The sequence below is a fragment of the Octodon degus genome, unplaced genomic scaffold, assembly GCF_000260255.1.
Source record: "Octodon degus isolate 3935 unplaced genomic scaffold, OctDeg1.0 scaffold00077, whole genome shotgun sequence".
Lineage (NCBI taxonomy): Eukaryota > Metazoa > Chordata > Mammalia > Rodentia > Octodontidae > Octodon > Octodon degus.
In genome coordinates this window covers 7,825,695-7,839,764 of record NW_004524653.1, presented here as the reverse complement: position 1 = coordinate 7,839,764, position 14,070 = coordinate 7,825,695, and the positions used below count along the sequence as shown (strand labels likewise).

The 14,070-nt window shown below is 48.2% G+C and overlaps 1 protein-coding gene and 1 pseudogene across 1 annotated transcript in view; both read left to right on the top strand.

Moving 5' to 3' along the window:
• The window catches only part of Slc9a8 (solute carrier family 9 member A8), a 71,360-nt gene that overhangs the window by 30,590 nt on the left and 26,700 nt on the right, over window positions 1-14,070 (top strand). Inside the window, exons 5-8 of the mRNA XM_023720775.1 lie at window positions 209-292; window positions 4,010-4,111; window positions 5,167-5,201; window positions 11,096-11,239. Of these exons, the coding sequence (XP_023576543.1) occupies window positions 209-292; window positions 4,010-4,111; window positions 5,167-5,201; window positions 11,096-11,239 (365 nt within the window). The remainder of the gene's footprint in view (window positions 1-208; window positions 293-4,009; window positions 4,112-5,166; window positions 5,202-11,095; window positions 11,240-14,070) is intronic.
• LOC105742829 lies at window positions 13,351-13,949 on the top strand (annotated as a pseudogene).

Genomic DNA, 14,070 nt, shown 5'->3' with positions numbered 1-14,070 from the left:
GGACCCTGTGCTTGCCAGGCAGGCACTTATTCTACTGAACTATCTCCCCAGCCCTTCAGTTTAACTTCTTGTCTGTGTGGTTTTATTATCAGGTGGTCATTAATACATCATTCCCACTCTGAGAAAATCATTATTTCAATTCTTCATTGATTGATTTCCTAGTAGCCCAAACTCCATGCCTCTGAAGACACCCACTTTATATTCACAGGAAGAAGAAATGTTTCGTCCAAATATGTTTTTCCTCCTCTTGCTTCCGCCTATCATCTTTGAGTCCGGATACTCCTTACACAAGGTACGAGGGCCGTGTGCGTGCTTTTTGGTCTGGACAGCTCTTCATAGCTGCGGGCAGGCTTTCTAAGTGCTCGGGTGGTAATTTAGCAACACCCTTTCCTTCCTGGGGGTGCACGGTGGAAACGATGCTGCGCCCAGCTTCTGGAGGAACAGGCAAGCCCTGTTAACTGCCCCAGTGGCTTCGTGCTATGTGGCCCCTTGAGCCAGCACTTGTGCAGAGCCACACTTTGCCAGGGAAGATGGCCAGCGTGATTGCCTAGCACACAGATGACGCACTGACTTCTCGTGTTGGACACGGACTGACACTTGTTTAGAGGACAGACTTTATCCTGAGGAAACAGGGACATGTACCCCAGGCTGTTTGCTTCTCCTGGCTCACCCCGTGAGGCCCTGCACCTGCTTAGGTGGGTCCTTCCTTGTCTCCTCTCTCTGGCCTGTGCTTTAACCCACAGTTGTTATTCATCACTATCCCTTGGATTCTCCCTGCTCCCCCCAGCCCAGCTTCGCCTTGCCAGGCTGGATTCAGATTCTCACTGCCCTTCCCGTTGTGCTCAGGGTCCTGGCCCAGTCACCTGTCCTGTACTAGCTCTACCTGTTCTGCCTCCCAGCCAGCAGCATGGGCAGCCCTGCCCTCCATCCAGCTCGAGCGTTGCGCTTGTCTTTTGGAGCTGTTGATGTGTGGACTGCAGATTCCTTTTCCTCCTGTGTTAATCCTTTTTAAAGATAAATTCATTTGAATTTTTAAATAGATTGATTCAACTTCAAGTAATAGTACTGCAGGAATTTTGAGAATGTCATAAAAAATGGGGAGGGTTGGAGGAACTGAGGCTAGACCAGCTCTGAAATGAAAGAGCCCGAGTCTAGGCTTTGGACCCTGAGACTCAGGTCTGATCAGACGCTGCCCTCTACAGGCTCTGTGATAGGTGAACATTAAAAATAAAACCTCAAAACAAACTGCTTTCCGCATTGCTTTCAGGTCTTTACTAGATAGAAGGTGGTAACACAGCACTGTTCCTCACACGAAATAAGCAGAGTGCTCCTTCTTGGTTTGCTTTTTGTTTGTTTGTGTTTTGTACAGGGTCTCACTACACAGATCAGACTCATAGTGATCCTCCTGTTTACAGCCTCCCAAGTGCTGGGATTACAGGCCCACTGGCAGGTCTAATCTCCATTGCAGTCTCAGTGTGCCCTGGGGACAGGGACAATACACAGGCCTGGGGGTCAAACTCCTGGCCCTTTCTTCTCTGGTTTAATCCGCTGAGCTATTTGGCTAGCCCTCATCCGGAGTTTTCGAAGGAAGATAAGTTTGTTCGAAACTCGGAAGAAAATAGTAGTTTCTTTCTTTCTTTCTTTCTTTTTTTTTTTTTTTGGTGGAACCAGGGATTGAACTCAGGCCCTTGCACTTGCCAGGCAAGCGCTTTAAAATTGTTGTTTTGGATCTGGGGAGATGACTCAGTGGAATAAGCGCTTCCCTGGCAAGCACAAGGCCCTGAGTTCAATTCCCAGTTCCACCAATAAATAAATAAATAAATAAATAAATAAATAAATAAATTTTTAAAATAAATAAAATTGTAGTTTCTTAGAAAAATATTTCTTTGAAGATGAGTTTCAGAAAACTGTGATACTTGATGTGAAGGGTTGACAGGAGCTGGGAATCCCATTTCAGTCTTTTGTCTGCTCTCTACTCTCCTCCAAAGAAGGCAGAAAGTTGACTTTGAGCATTTTATTTTTTTAAATTGCATATTAGCTATATTCTGATATAAATGCAACGGAATGATTTATTATAACATTCTTTACAGACATTTGTACACTTTACACCATTATTTTTTTTTTTTTTTTTTTTTTGAGACAGGGTCTTGCTGGCTAGTCTAGGCTGGCCTTGAATTCATGATGATCCTCCTGCCTCAGCCTCCCAAGTGCTGGGATTACAGGTTTGTGCAACCACACCCAGCTGAGCATTTTATTTTACTATTACTCTATTTAGTGATGTAAATGTGGACTGGAAATATACAGTTCAGTGAGATTGTCAGCTGGTGGACACGAAGCAGGCAGAAGGGTCTGCAGGGTGTTCAGGGTCTCACTACTATGTCAGACTCAGTGATCAGTCTATTTACAGCCTCCCTAGAGCTGGGATTACAGGTACTTGCCACCATGCCCAGTCTCAGTGCCCCTGCACAGCAGACTCAGGGATGGAACCCTTGTCCCCTGCGCCTACTTACAGGTGCTTTAATCCTCTGAGCTATTTGGCTGGCCCTACTTTTTTTTTTTTTTTTTTGGTACCAAGGATCGAACTCAAGCCCTTGCGCTTGCCAGGCAGGCACTTTTTCTACTAAGCTACCTCCCCAGCCCCTAATGCTATTTGGGCTTGAATATTTTCTCTTAAATGTTATGAAGAATAGATGCATCAGTGCATATTGTATTTGACAAATTTGGTAATCCCAGAACTCAGAAAGCTAGGCAGGAGGATCCTTGCAAGTTTTAGGCCAACCTGGTCTACGTAGTGAGTTCAAGACCAGCTTAAATTGCATAGTGAGACACAGTTTCAAAAAACAAAATTGCAGGACTGGTGAGATGGCTCAGTGGTCTAAAGCACCTACTTAGAACAAGCTTAGCAAAGCACTTGGACCACAGTTCAATCCCCCAGCACCACATGCCAGCCAGCCCGCCCCCTGGTGGGCTGAGCTGGCTACACACACATAAATAAATAAATAAATAAATTAATTAATTAATTAATTTTTTAAAAATTGCTAACATAAAATTATTAAAAGACCTAGGGCCGGGGAGATGGCTCAGTGGAATAAGCGCTTCCCTGGCAAGCGCAAGGACCTGAGTTCAATCCCTGGTTCCACCAAAAAAAAAAAAAAAATTATTAAAAGACCTGGATGGCAAAAATGTTTCACCTGTTACCTGTTATCTTGATAGTCTGCATAATCAACTTTTCTTAGCTGAGTGAAAAACTGTAATTGTTTAGCTTTTAGGCCTTGATGAGATCTGAAACCCAGTTGATTCTTTCTGTACCTGTGTACCAAGCATCTTCCACGTGACAGGCAGTGTGTCAGTGACTATTGTACCAAAGCTGATTTCGTTACCCCATTGAGCCTGCAGGCTTATGAGAAAGACAGATGTTAGTCAGACAGTTAGGTAGGTGACTGAGCTGTATCTGGTACCACTGGGAGTGGGCCACCAGGAGAGAACAGGACCCCAGCTGGGAGCCAGCGAAGTGATCAGGGATGGCGTCCCTCAGAAGGCATGGAAGTGTCTTGACGTCACAGTGTGCTGAAAGTTCTCTGCACAAAGAGAGCATGATAGTGCTCATGGAACCCAGCAAAGGCCGTCCTGCTGCACAGAGAGCCCGGAGGCCTTCCTGCGGCTCAAGCCATCCGGATTCACATACAGCTGCATTTCAGGTGGAGGTGGGGGTTGGAGTGAGGGCAGCATCCACAGATTTGTCTTTTGCAAGGATCATTCTGGAAGCCTCAGAGAGTGGCGGAGAGGGGCCAGGAGTGTGTGAGGGAATTTATGAGGAGCTGGTGCAGTGTTTTGGGAAGAGCTGAGGTGGGCACGGGGCAGGCAGCTGGTGAGCCTGTGTGAGGGAGGACATAGGTTGCCAGCTTGCCACACAGGCAGGTCATGGTGCCGTCGCCAGCCCGGAGGGCAGGTCGAGTCTTGTCGCTACTGGCAGGCATCTCTGATCATTTCTATCTGCTTTTTTAAACAGGGTAACTTCTTTCAGAATATTGGCTCCATCACCTTGTTTGCTGTATTTGGTACTGCGATCTCTGCTTTTGTAGTAGGTGGAGGAATTTATTTTCTGGGCCAGGTAAGAAATACATCTTTGAAAGACTTTGATGGTCTTCCATTCCGAGAGCTTGAGTGGGAGTAAGGTGGGGCTCCCCAGGGGTTTGCAGTTTCTCCTGCCTTCCTGGAAGGGGTCCCCAGTACAGGAGACACAGCGGGAACCGCTGAGTCCCCCCCCCACTAAGGACGGTGTTGTCTGGAATTGAGTGACTTTTCAGTAATCCCCCAAACATTAAATGGAATATGCAGATCAGTAGTCTTAAATTGAAGTGCCTAGAAATATAGCACATATATACTGTCCTGGTTTTCAGATGGTAACAGTATCAGTACTGTCATGGAGTTGACAGAATTAGGTTTGAATGTTTTTAAATAAAAATTTACATTTTAAGTCTAAAATGATTCTGAGTCTGTTCACTCAATTCTAAGTCTTGCACTTATAGAATTACGTACTTCGGATTTTCCACTGTTACAAACCACTTTGCAGCGGCGTGCACAGTTGTGGGTTCTGCACTTTGAGCTTTGAATTAAATTTGCATTAATCCGGATCAGCTGCACCTAGAAAGCAGCGCGCCCAGATCTGCGCGTGCATGGCCCTGCTCGTGCTACTTTCTTTATTGTCCTTTGCAGAAAGTTTGCCACTCCCAGTGCTAAAAGCCAGAGGCTCAGGCACCAGGGTGGCTAGCAGATTGCTCTTAGCACCAGCGGTTTTCTTCTCTGCTAGCTGAAGCCCCTTCCATCTGACTTCTCTGTGAACTGCCTTAATGGCCCTGGAACAAATCTGTCTTTATGCAACTTTCTTCATTGCTCAGTTTCGCGCATCAAAGAGAAATACACTTTAGAGAAGAAAGCTGCAGCTAATCGGGCGTGGCAAGTGCAGCTTCCCACTCCTGCTCCCGTTGTGTGATGACTGAATGCATGCTTAAGCCAAAACTTAGGCATTTTATTTTTAAAGTGGTTTGGGGACTGAAGATGAATGTCCTTATTAGTTTGTAATAGAGCACTGATGGACATTTTAATCTTCTTGACTGTTCTCCAGGGGTTTTTTGTGTCTGTGTGTTTGTGTGTTTTATTTTACAGGCTGATGTAATCTCTAAACTCAACATGACAGACAGGTAAATCCTTTACATTGCAATACGCATCCGACTGCTGTGCAGGCTGGGGCGAGTTCTCCACAGCGCTTCCCGGGCGTGGTACTTCTTTCTTTACTCCCCCTGCTGTATTGCCACTATAGAATCTATTCTGAATTAATTTTTATCTTTGCTATGAATCAAAATTATATTCAGGGCTTTGGAAAACTCCTCGTCTAAGCATTGCTGATCAGAGTGTTTTAGTTTAAGCACTGGGGAGAATAGCTCTGGTCAGTTAACTGGCCCACTCGCAAACACACAGGCAGTGCACCACTAGCCATTTATTATTGAGAGTTATCTTTTGCCGGGTACAGTAGGGCACATCTGTAATTCCACCACTCTGGAGACTGAGGTAGAAGGATTGCCACAAGTTTGAGGCCAGCCTGCGCTGCATAGTTGGTTCAAGGCCGGCCTGAATTACATAGCGAGACCCTGTCTCAAAAAGAAAAGAATCAGGCTGGGGAGATAGCTCAGTAGATTTTTTCTTTTTGTTTGTTTGTTTTGGCGGAACCGGGGATTGATCTCAGGCCCTTGCGCTTGCCAGGGAAGCGCTTATTCCACTGAGCCATCTCTCCAGACCTTTAGATAGCTCAATAGAATAAGTACTTGCCTGGCAAGTGCAGGGCCCTGAGTTCAATCCCTGGTACCGATAAATAAATAAATAAGAGGGCCAGCCAAATAGCTCAGCGGATTAAAGCACCTGCAAGCAGGCGCAGGGGCCGGGGTTCGATCCCTGGGCCTGCCATGCCAACCCCGCCCCCAGGGTGCACTGAGACGCCAATTGAGACTGGGCTTGGTGGCATGCACCTGTAATCCCAGCTCTTGTGGGGCTATAAACAGGCAGATCACTGAGTAGGATCTAGTAGTGACACCCTGAACACCCTGTAGACCCTTCCCTAAAATACAAAAAGAAAGAAAAAAAAATCAGCTCCAGCTAGTTTGCAAGTTTTTTTCTATAGCTGTAATGAAAGATTGTGTTCCTGAAAGATTACAGCTGCAGAAGAGAATAGTGGGCATCTCCACTCTCAGTTTCCAGGCAGGGCTGGAGCAGGGCTGGGACGGTGAAGCCGGTGTTGCAAGGGCCCCGTGGGGATGTCCTCGCGCCCAAGCTGTGCTGGTAAGCACTGGGCATAGCGTGCTGTCTGGGTGTCTGTCCAGGACTTGACTTTTTGTGGTATGAGGATCAAGCCTAAGGGAATTCTACCACTGAACTATATCCCTTTGTTTTATTTCTTTTCTTTTTTTAATTTAGTACAAGGTCTACAGGGTCTCACTAGGTAGATCTGACTCACAGGGATTCTCCTGATTTCAGCCTCCCAAGCACAGGAATTACAGGCACACGCCATCATGTCCAGTCTCAGTCTGTCTCAGCGCGTCCCAGGGGCAAGGCAGGCACTGCACACTGGGGATCAACCCTAGCCGCTGCACTCTGCCTAAGCAAGTGCTTTAGTCCGCTGAGCTGTCTGGCCAGCCCTCATTTGTTTTTTGAGACAGAATCTCACTCTCTATTCCAGGCTGGCTTCAAACTCACTTCAATCCTCCTGCCTCAGATTTTCAAGTGCTGGGATTACAGGCGAGTGCTGGAATTACAGGCATGAGCCACCATGCCTGCTGTGTTTTGTTGAGACAGGGTCTTGCTAAATTGTCCAGGCTGGCGTCTGACTTGTGGTTCTTCTGCCCTGGTCTTCCAAGCAGCTGGGATTATAGGTATATGTGCCATCACACCCAGTTTAGGAATTTTTTTAATCCATTCAATAAGAAGCAATCTGGAGGGTATTGTGGCCTGGCCTATAATCCCAGTTACTTTGGCTTTCTTTCTTTTTCTCTTTCTTTTTCTTTTTTTTAATGAGCAGAATATATTTAATGAGAGAAAGAAAGCTCCTGTCCAAGAGAGGGACAGGAGTGGGGCCCAAGCAGGTAGTTCTCCGGGAAGCTGTCTCTTCCAGGGACTTTTATAGTGTAAAACCATGTGAGGCTAAGGTAGAGAGAATGGGAACTCACTTATCTTTCTTTTTCTTTTGAAACAGAGTCTCCCTATGTAGCCCAGGATAGCCTCCAACTCACTGCAATCCTGCCTCAGCCTCACAAACTCTGGGATTACTGATGGGTGTCACCATGCCAGGCCAATAACATTGGAAACAGAAGGGTCATGAGTTTGAGGCCAGCCTGGGCTATACAAGGAGACCTTGTAAACCTCTCCAAAAGAAGGCTGCTGAGGTGGGTGTCTCAAAAAGTACCGCTGAACAAGTACCCAGCCCCCATCAAATCCCCATAGCATGCAGTCGCTCTCACTCGCTGCATGGCTGGGGTGGTGGGTGGGGGCAGGTGTGTGGCCCCAGGCCCTTCCTCAGGGGCAGCCAGAGCTCACAGTCTAGCAGTGACCTAGCTCCTTGGAACTGGAATCTTAGAACCCTTTTCTCAGAAATATGCTTCTTCTTCTTTTTTTTTTTTTTTTTTTTTTTGCGGAACCAGGGATTGAACTCAGGCCCTTGCGCTTGCCAGGGAAGTGCTTATTCCACTGAGCCATCTCCCCAGCCCCAGAAATATGCTTCTGATAATAGTCCCATTCCATTCCTGTCTTCCCCCAGCCCTGCCCAAAATTTAGTTTGGAACTCTTGTAAGAAAATTTTTATATATAAGCAAAGAGCCAAATCTTATTCCTGTTCTACCAGAGCTAAAAATAAAGCAGAACTGATGCCCCATGTTTCTTAGATATTTTGCAAGTGTTTAAAAAAAAAAAAGCCCTGACCACCATTGACATAAAGGAAGGTGTCACAGCTCTGAGACCTTCACCCTACTTGGGGTGAGACATTCAGCCAGAGACACTGGTGGTGCTGGATATTTGTTTGTGAGATTGAACTGAAGCAGTGGTTGGGTTGTTGGGGTGGAGAGAGTGGAGACTCGCCCATGGACAAGCTAGGTTAGAACCAGGCAGTGGACAGTGCTCCCTTGCGATTAGAGACTGCTCCCTCACAGAAGGGACCTGCCAGGTATGGTAGAGGCAGGACAGGGCCACAGGAGAACACATTTGCCCGAAGGGACAGTGTTCCTCAGTCCTTCCTCATAATGCATTTTAAAGATATTGTGTGTGTGTGTGTGTGTGTGTGTGTGTGCGTGGGATGCAGCCCAAGGCCTGTACCACTGAGCCAACCCTAGTCCCAGTTAAACAAAAGTTTGTGGGGTTTTTTAATGTATTTGGTACAGGGTCTCACTACACAGCTCAGACTGCTAGTGATCCTCCTGTTTTCAGCTTCACCGGTGCTGAGATTACAGGCATGCCCCACCACACTCAATCTCAGTTTTTGGCTCAGAGTGCCCAGGGGTGGGGCTAGTGTGACATGTGAGGGGGATCAAGCCCCAGTCCCTGCGTTTGCCTAAGCAGGTGCTTAGTCCACTGAGCTATCTTGCTGGCCCACAAATTTTTTTTTTTTTTTTCAGAACCGGGAATTGAACTCAGGCCCTTGCACTTGCCAGGGAAGCGTTTATTCCACTGAGCCGTCTCCCTGGCCCCTGTACATTACCATCACCGTTTTGCAATATTTGCTTTGGTGCCTGCCCTTCCTCTGTCCCCTCTTCAGTTGTCTATGGCCCCCAGAGGGACACTGACACAGAACATCAGCCAGGCCGCTGATAGTGCAGCTCAGGCCTAACAGATGAGCTTGAGCATAGAGAGGAAATGTGTTGGCTTCAGGACTGAGGTGTACCCGGGAGGGTCTTCTGGCGTGACACGCTCAAGGGCGTGCAGTTTCGGGAATCTCCTCCTCATAGTGGTCACAGCTCAGGCCCCCAACTGGCCTCCTCCTATCACTTGGTCCCCCCATGGCAGTGCTGCTGGCTCAGGATCACAGCATCCCCTCAACCACCACTCCTGAGAGGGCCAGCCTCTTCCAATGACCTGGTGAAACACTGGGGATGCCCTTAGTGTCCGAGACTCTGCCCCATGCCTTAGCTATAGCCCCTGTGTGACTGCAAGGACAGAGAGCTGAAAGGCATGGCTCCCTAGAGGAAGGCAGGGGGCTCTTACCAAGATAAGGGTTGTGGGCACTGAACACGGACAGCGTTGGCTTTCCACACTGTGGCATGTGCTCCTTGCAAACGGGGAGGCCAACTGAGCCGCACTCAGTCAGCTCCTGCCATGGCCTAACTCCTTTAGGACTTGTGTCTCACTGGCTGCCTTCCCTCACTGTGAGCAAGGGCATGAGAATAAAGAGGAGGCCAAGCTGCATCTAGGCTGCAGTGAGGCCCTGGAGCAGCGGCTGCGTTGGGAGGAGCAGGACTCCTTCCTCCCTGCCCTGCCTCTTCCCTTCCGTGAGCATCTCTGCTTAGCACTGGTCCTGGGACACACCTGTGATGAGAGCACATGCTGGCCGGCCATCGCCTCTGTGAGGACAGCCAGGTGTGGGGATGAGGCCTGAGCAGAGGTCCCCTCACATGGGCCTGGCCCTCTGGGACGCATAGGTCCTCCCTCCTGCATGAATTTCTACTCATCACGCTCAGGAATCCCCAAGCAGTGCGTGAAGGAATGCGTCAGCAAAGCAGCCAGGCGTTTCCCCCGTCAGCACCCCTCTGCCATGGCTGCGGGGGGCGGGGCACCAAACTCCCTGCCCCACGCCCAGTGTCACTCTGCCCTGGCAGACTGCACACTTGGTGATGGCCTGGCCAGTGACCACAATGTAGCACTGCACCCTCAAGCTACATACTTTGTCCCATGTGGACAAAGGGGACAGCAGCTGAGGACAAGAAGGCCTGCAAGTACACTAGAGAATGGACAAGCACCGGGGAAGAAATTGTCCAGACCCCTCCTATTGCCTGTAAGGAGATATCACAGAGGACCTGGGCCTGCCTCCCTCACAAGCTTCTGCAGTCTCCTGCCACCCAGTGTCACCAGCGCCGGTGGACCTCCACTGTGGTTCACAGGCAGCCAGCCCTGCTCCCAGATTCAGGAGTACTTGTTACTGCTGTCCCCAGATATCTTGGCCACTGCTTCTTGTCAAGTCATTCACAGAGGCCTTCCCTGGGTCCTGACCAAGTGGGATCCCACATGTCTCCCTGTGCTGGGCCATTCTTGGATGTCACCATTTACTTACTGGGCCACACTTACTGTTTTCTAAGTTTGGCTTAGTTTCTGTACTACTGCACCCACCCTGGTGACCCACCAGGACATGTGGGTTTGAGCTACCTCCACACCATTCTGCCTCCTGCCCGTCCATCCTCTGTCGGCAGCTGTGCTGGCTCAGTGCTTGCAGGGTGGAGGACTGAGGCCCTCAATGAGCCTGGGACGTGCTGGGCACCACAGAAATGCTTGCTGGTGGGATGGAGCAGAGGAGGCGGTTGGCAAATATTTGTTGGAAGTGACACCATCGTGCTGGGTACTGTCTGTGAGATCTGGAGGCCTGGCTGGAAGCCAGCATGATGTCAGCCACCCAGACTGCATATCTGGAGTTGCGGCTCTTCCCACTTTCTTAGAGGTTGCAAATCAGAGTGGAGGCTGGTGCTGTCCCCGATGGCATTCATTAGACAGCTCAGTGGCAGGGAACAGAGCAGAGGTCAGACCCAGAAGCTCCTGTACTACTGGCCTCTGGCTGCTCTGACCAGCATGGCTGGGCAGTGTGCTGTGTATTTGAGCAGAAGCTTCATGTATTGCTGGGCAGGGTCAAGGGTCAGTGTTGGCAGGTAGAATCTGACCGCTCCTAGCCTTCTTCCGGTATCGCCTCTCCTGCCCCATCCATAGTGTCAGTCAGCGGGGGATGCCCGTATTCTCTTGCGCTTCAGCGCGTGCTCTTGTGCTGTGTGGATTGTGGTTGCTGGCTGATGCTTTTGGTGTGTGGACCAAGTGACGTGCCTTACAGAACCTGCCCTTCCTTCTCTCTTTTTTTCAGTTTTGCGTTTGGCTCCCTAATATCTGCTGTCGACCCAGTGGCCACTATCGCTATTTTCAATGCACTGCACGTGGACCCTGTGCTCAACATGCTGGTCTTTGGAGAAAGTATTCTCAACGATGCAGTCTCCATTGTCCTGACCAAGTAAGTGTGTGGCGTGACAGAACAGAGGGACTCTGTAACATAAGGTCAGACATTGTACACGGCTTGCCCCCCGGGTGATCAGCTCGCCTGCTGTGTTTGTCCAACAGCCCTGACAAGTCATCCTGTGCCACAGGTGTCTGTCAGGGTCCTGGATGATTAGAACAGAGCCCACCTCTTCTGACCTCCTGCTCAGTGTGGCTTCTGAACCCAGCTTAGCATCAGCATCACTAGAGACTTAATAGATGTGACATTGTCAGGCCACGCCCTCACAGCCTTTCATTCAGTTGGCCTGGGTGAGCCCTAGACCTTTGGTCTTACCACATTACTCAGGTGGTGATAACAGCCAGCCCAGGGATCCGCACTGGGCTTCACTGTCAGATACAAAAGCAAGAAGCATGGGGCTGGGGATATTGCTCAGTGTTAAAGTGCTTGCTTTGCGTGTGCAAGGCCCTAGGTTCCATCCACAATGCAAACAAAAAAGCAACAGGCAGAGTCCCTACTCTCTGACCCCTTAGCTGATGCCTGGTGTCTGCACCTTCAGAGCTGTACAGTAAGGTACTGCTGGAAAATGCCATTGTGTAAAAGCTACTTTGGAAATGGTCTTTTTCAGATATTCATTGGCATTACTGTCTTACCTGATGGGACCTGAAAAAGCCAAATCACAAAATGTCAGAATTCTTATGTTGGAATAAAATGGTGTTCGGTAGTGGAAAAAGCCCAGGGGTTTGTTTTATTTTTGTTGGTACTAGGGCACATAGCCAGGACCTCACACGTGCTAGGGAACTGCTTGCCCACTGAGCTACCTCCAAGCCCACACCTGGGCTTTGGAGTCAGGCTGCCCCGGACTCACATCCTATTGGAGCCAGTTGGCTCTGTTTCTGCACCAGCCCCTGGGCCTCTGGGAGCTCTTGGTTCCTCAGCTGTAAAGCAAGGCTAAGACTGCCTGCCTCAGCCTAGGAGTTAGCAGATGATGGTTAAACGTGACACTATGTAAAATATGAAACCCTGTCCTCCCCTAGCCCTACCTCCAGTAATTTCTACCATTTTGGCCTGGTTTTGCCCACCTTTGTAGGTAGAGCTTACCAAGTATTGCTTAATTGCAAGAAATACTCAAATAAGAGGTTTGGGGTTTTTTTTTTGTCTGTTTGTTTTGTGTATTTGGTACAGGGTTTCACTATGCATCTTGGACTTGTAGTGATCTCTTGTCTCAGCCTCTCCAGTGCTGGGAATACAGGTGTGCACTGCCACCCTGGGTCTTTGTGGCCAGTTCAATGTGTCTAGGGCTGGGGCTGGCCCGGCATGTGGCGCTAGGGAACAAACCCCAGTGCTTGCCTAAGCAGGCGCTTAGTCCACTGAGCTATCTTGCTGGCCCCAAGTATTTTTATTTTATTTTATTTTATTTTATTTTATTTTATTTTATTTTATTTATTTATTTATTTATTTATTTATTTATTTATTTATTTATTTTGGCAGAACTAGGGATTGAATTCAGGCCCTTGCACTTGCCAAGCAAGCACTTATTCTATTGAGCCATTTCCCTGGCCCAGTAATGTGTATTCTTCACACAAAATTTAGAAAACCACAAGCAAAAAAAAGCTATACATATCTTTACTATGTAGAGATAATTATGGTTAACAACTTGATGTAAGTATGCATATATTTTATTTAAATGAGCTTATGTCTCAAACAATAAAAACTTCCCCTTGAACAGTGTTAAAAAAAAAAAAAAAAAAAATCAGATCTGTAGGGGCCAGGGAAATGGCTCAGTGGAATAAGTGCTTCCCTGGCAAGCACAAGGGCCTGAGTTCAATCCTTGGTTCTGCAACAACAACAAAAATCAGTGTTAATAAAATAATCTTTAGCTGGACTTGGTGGCACACATCTGTTATGCCAGTACTTCGGAGGCAGAAGGAGTCTAGGGCCAGTCTGGGCTACATAGAAAGTTTGAAGGGCTAGAGAGATAGCTTGGCAACAGAATCGCCTGCCTGGCAAGGGTAAGTTCCTGAGTTCTATCCCCAGTATTGGGGGGGAGGGGGAAGCTAGAGAGTTTTAAGCCATCCTGAGCTACATAGTGAGATCCTGCCTTAAAAACCAAACAGAGCAGGGTCGCCATGTTCTCCTTGGCACTGTGGGCCCAGGCAGCAGGCCTCACCACCTCGTGGGGAAGACAAGGAATTTGCAAAAGACAGCTGTGCAAAATGGTGCTGGAGGATCCTTGTTTGTGCACAGAGATACTTCTGAGAACAATCTGGGTACTCCATTTGATTTCACACCAGAAAACTGTAAGAGGATAGAAGCAATCATAAAAAACTACCCAGAAGACATAAAGCAGCAGCAGTGCTTCCAGTCCTGGATTTAGCCCAAAGGCAGAATGGTTGGCTGCCCATCTCTGCTGTGAACAAGGTTGCAGAAGTTTTACAAGTACCTCCAATGAGAGTATATGAAGTAGCGACTTTTTATACAACGCACAACCGGAAACCAGTTGGGAGGTACCACATTCAGGTCTGCACTGCTACACCTTGCATGCTCTGAGACTCTGACAGCATCCTGGAAACCATTCGGAAAAAGCTGGGAATAAAGGTTGAAGACTATACTTGACAAACTTTTCACTCTTATAGAGGTGGAATGTTTAGGGGCCTACATAAATGCACCAATGTTTCCAATAAATGACAACTCTTATGAGGACCTGACACCTAAGGATACTGAAGAAATTTTTTTTTTTTTTTTTTTTTTTTTCAGGGATTGAACTCAGGCCCTTGCACTTGCCAGACAAGTGCTTATTTCACTGAGCCATCTCCCCGGCCCCAGAAGAAATTATTGATGAGCAGAAA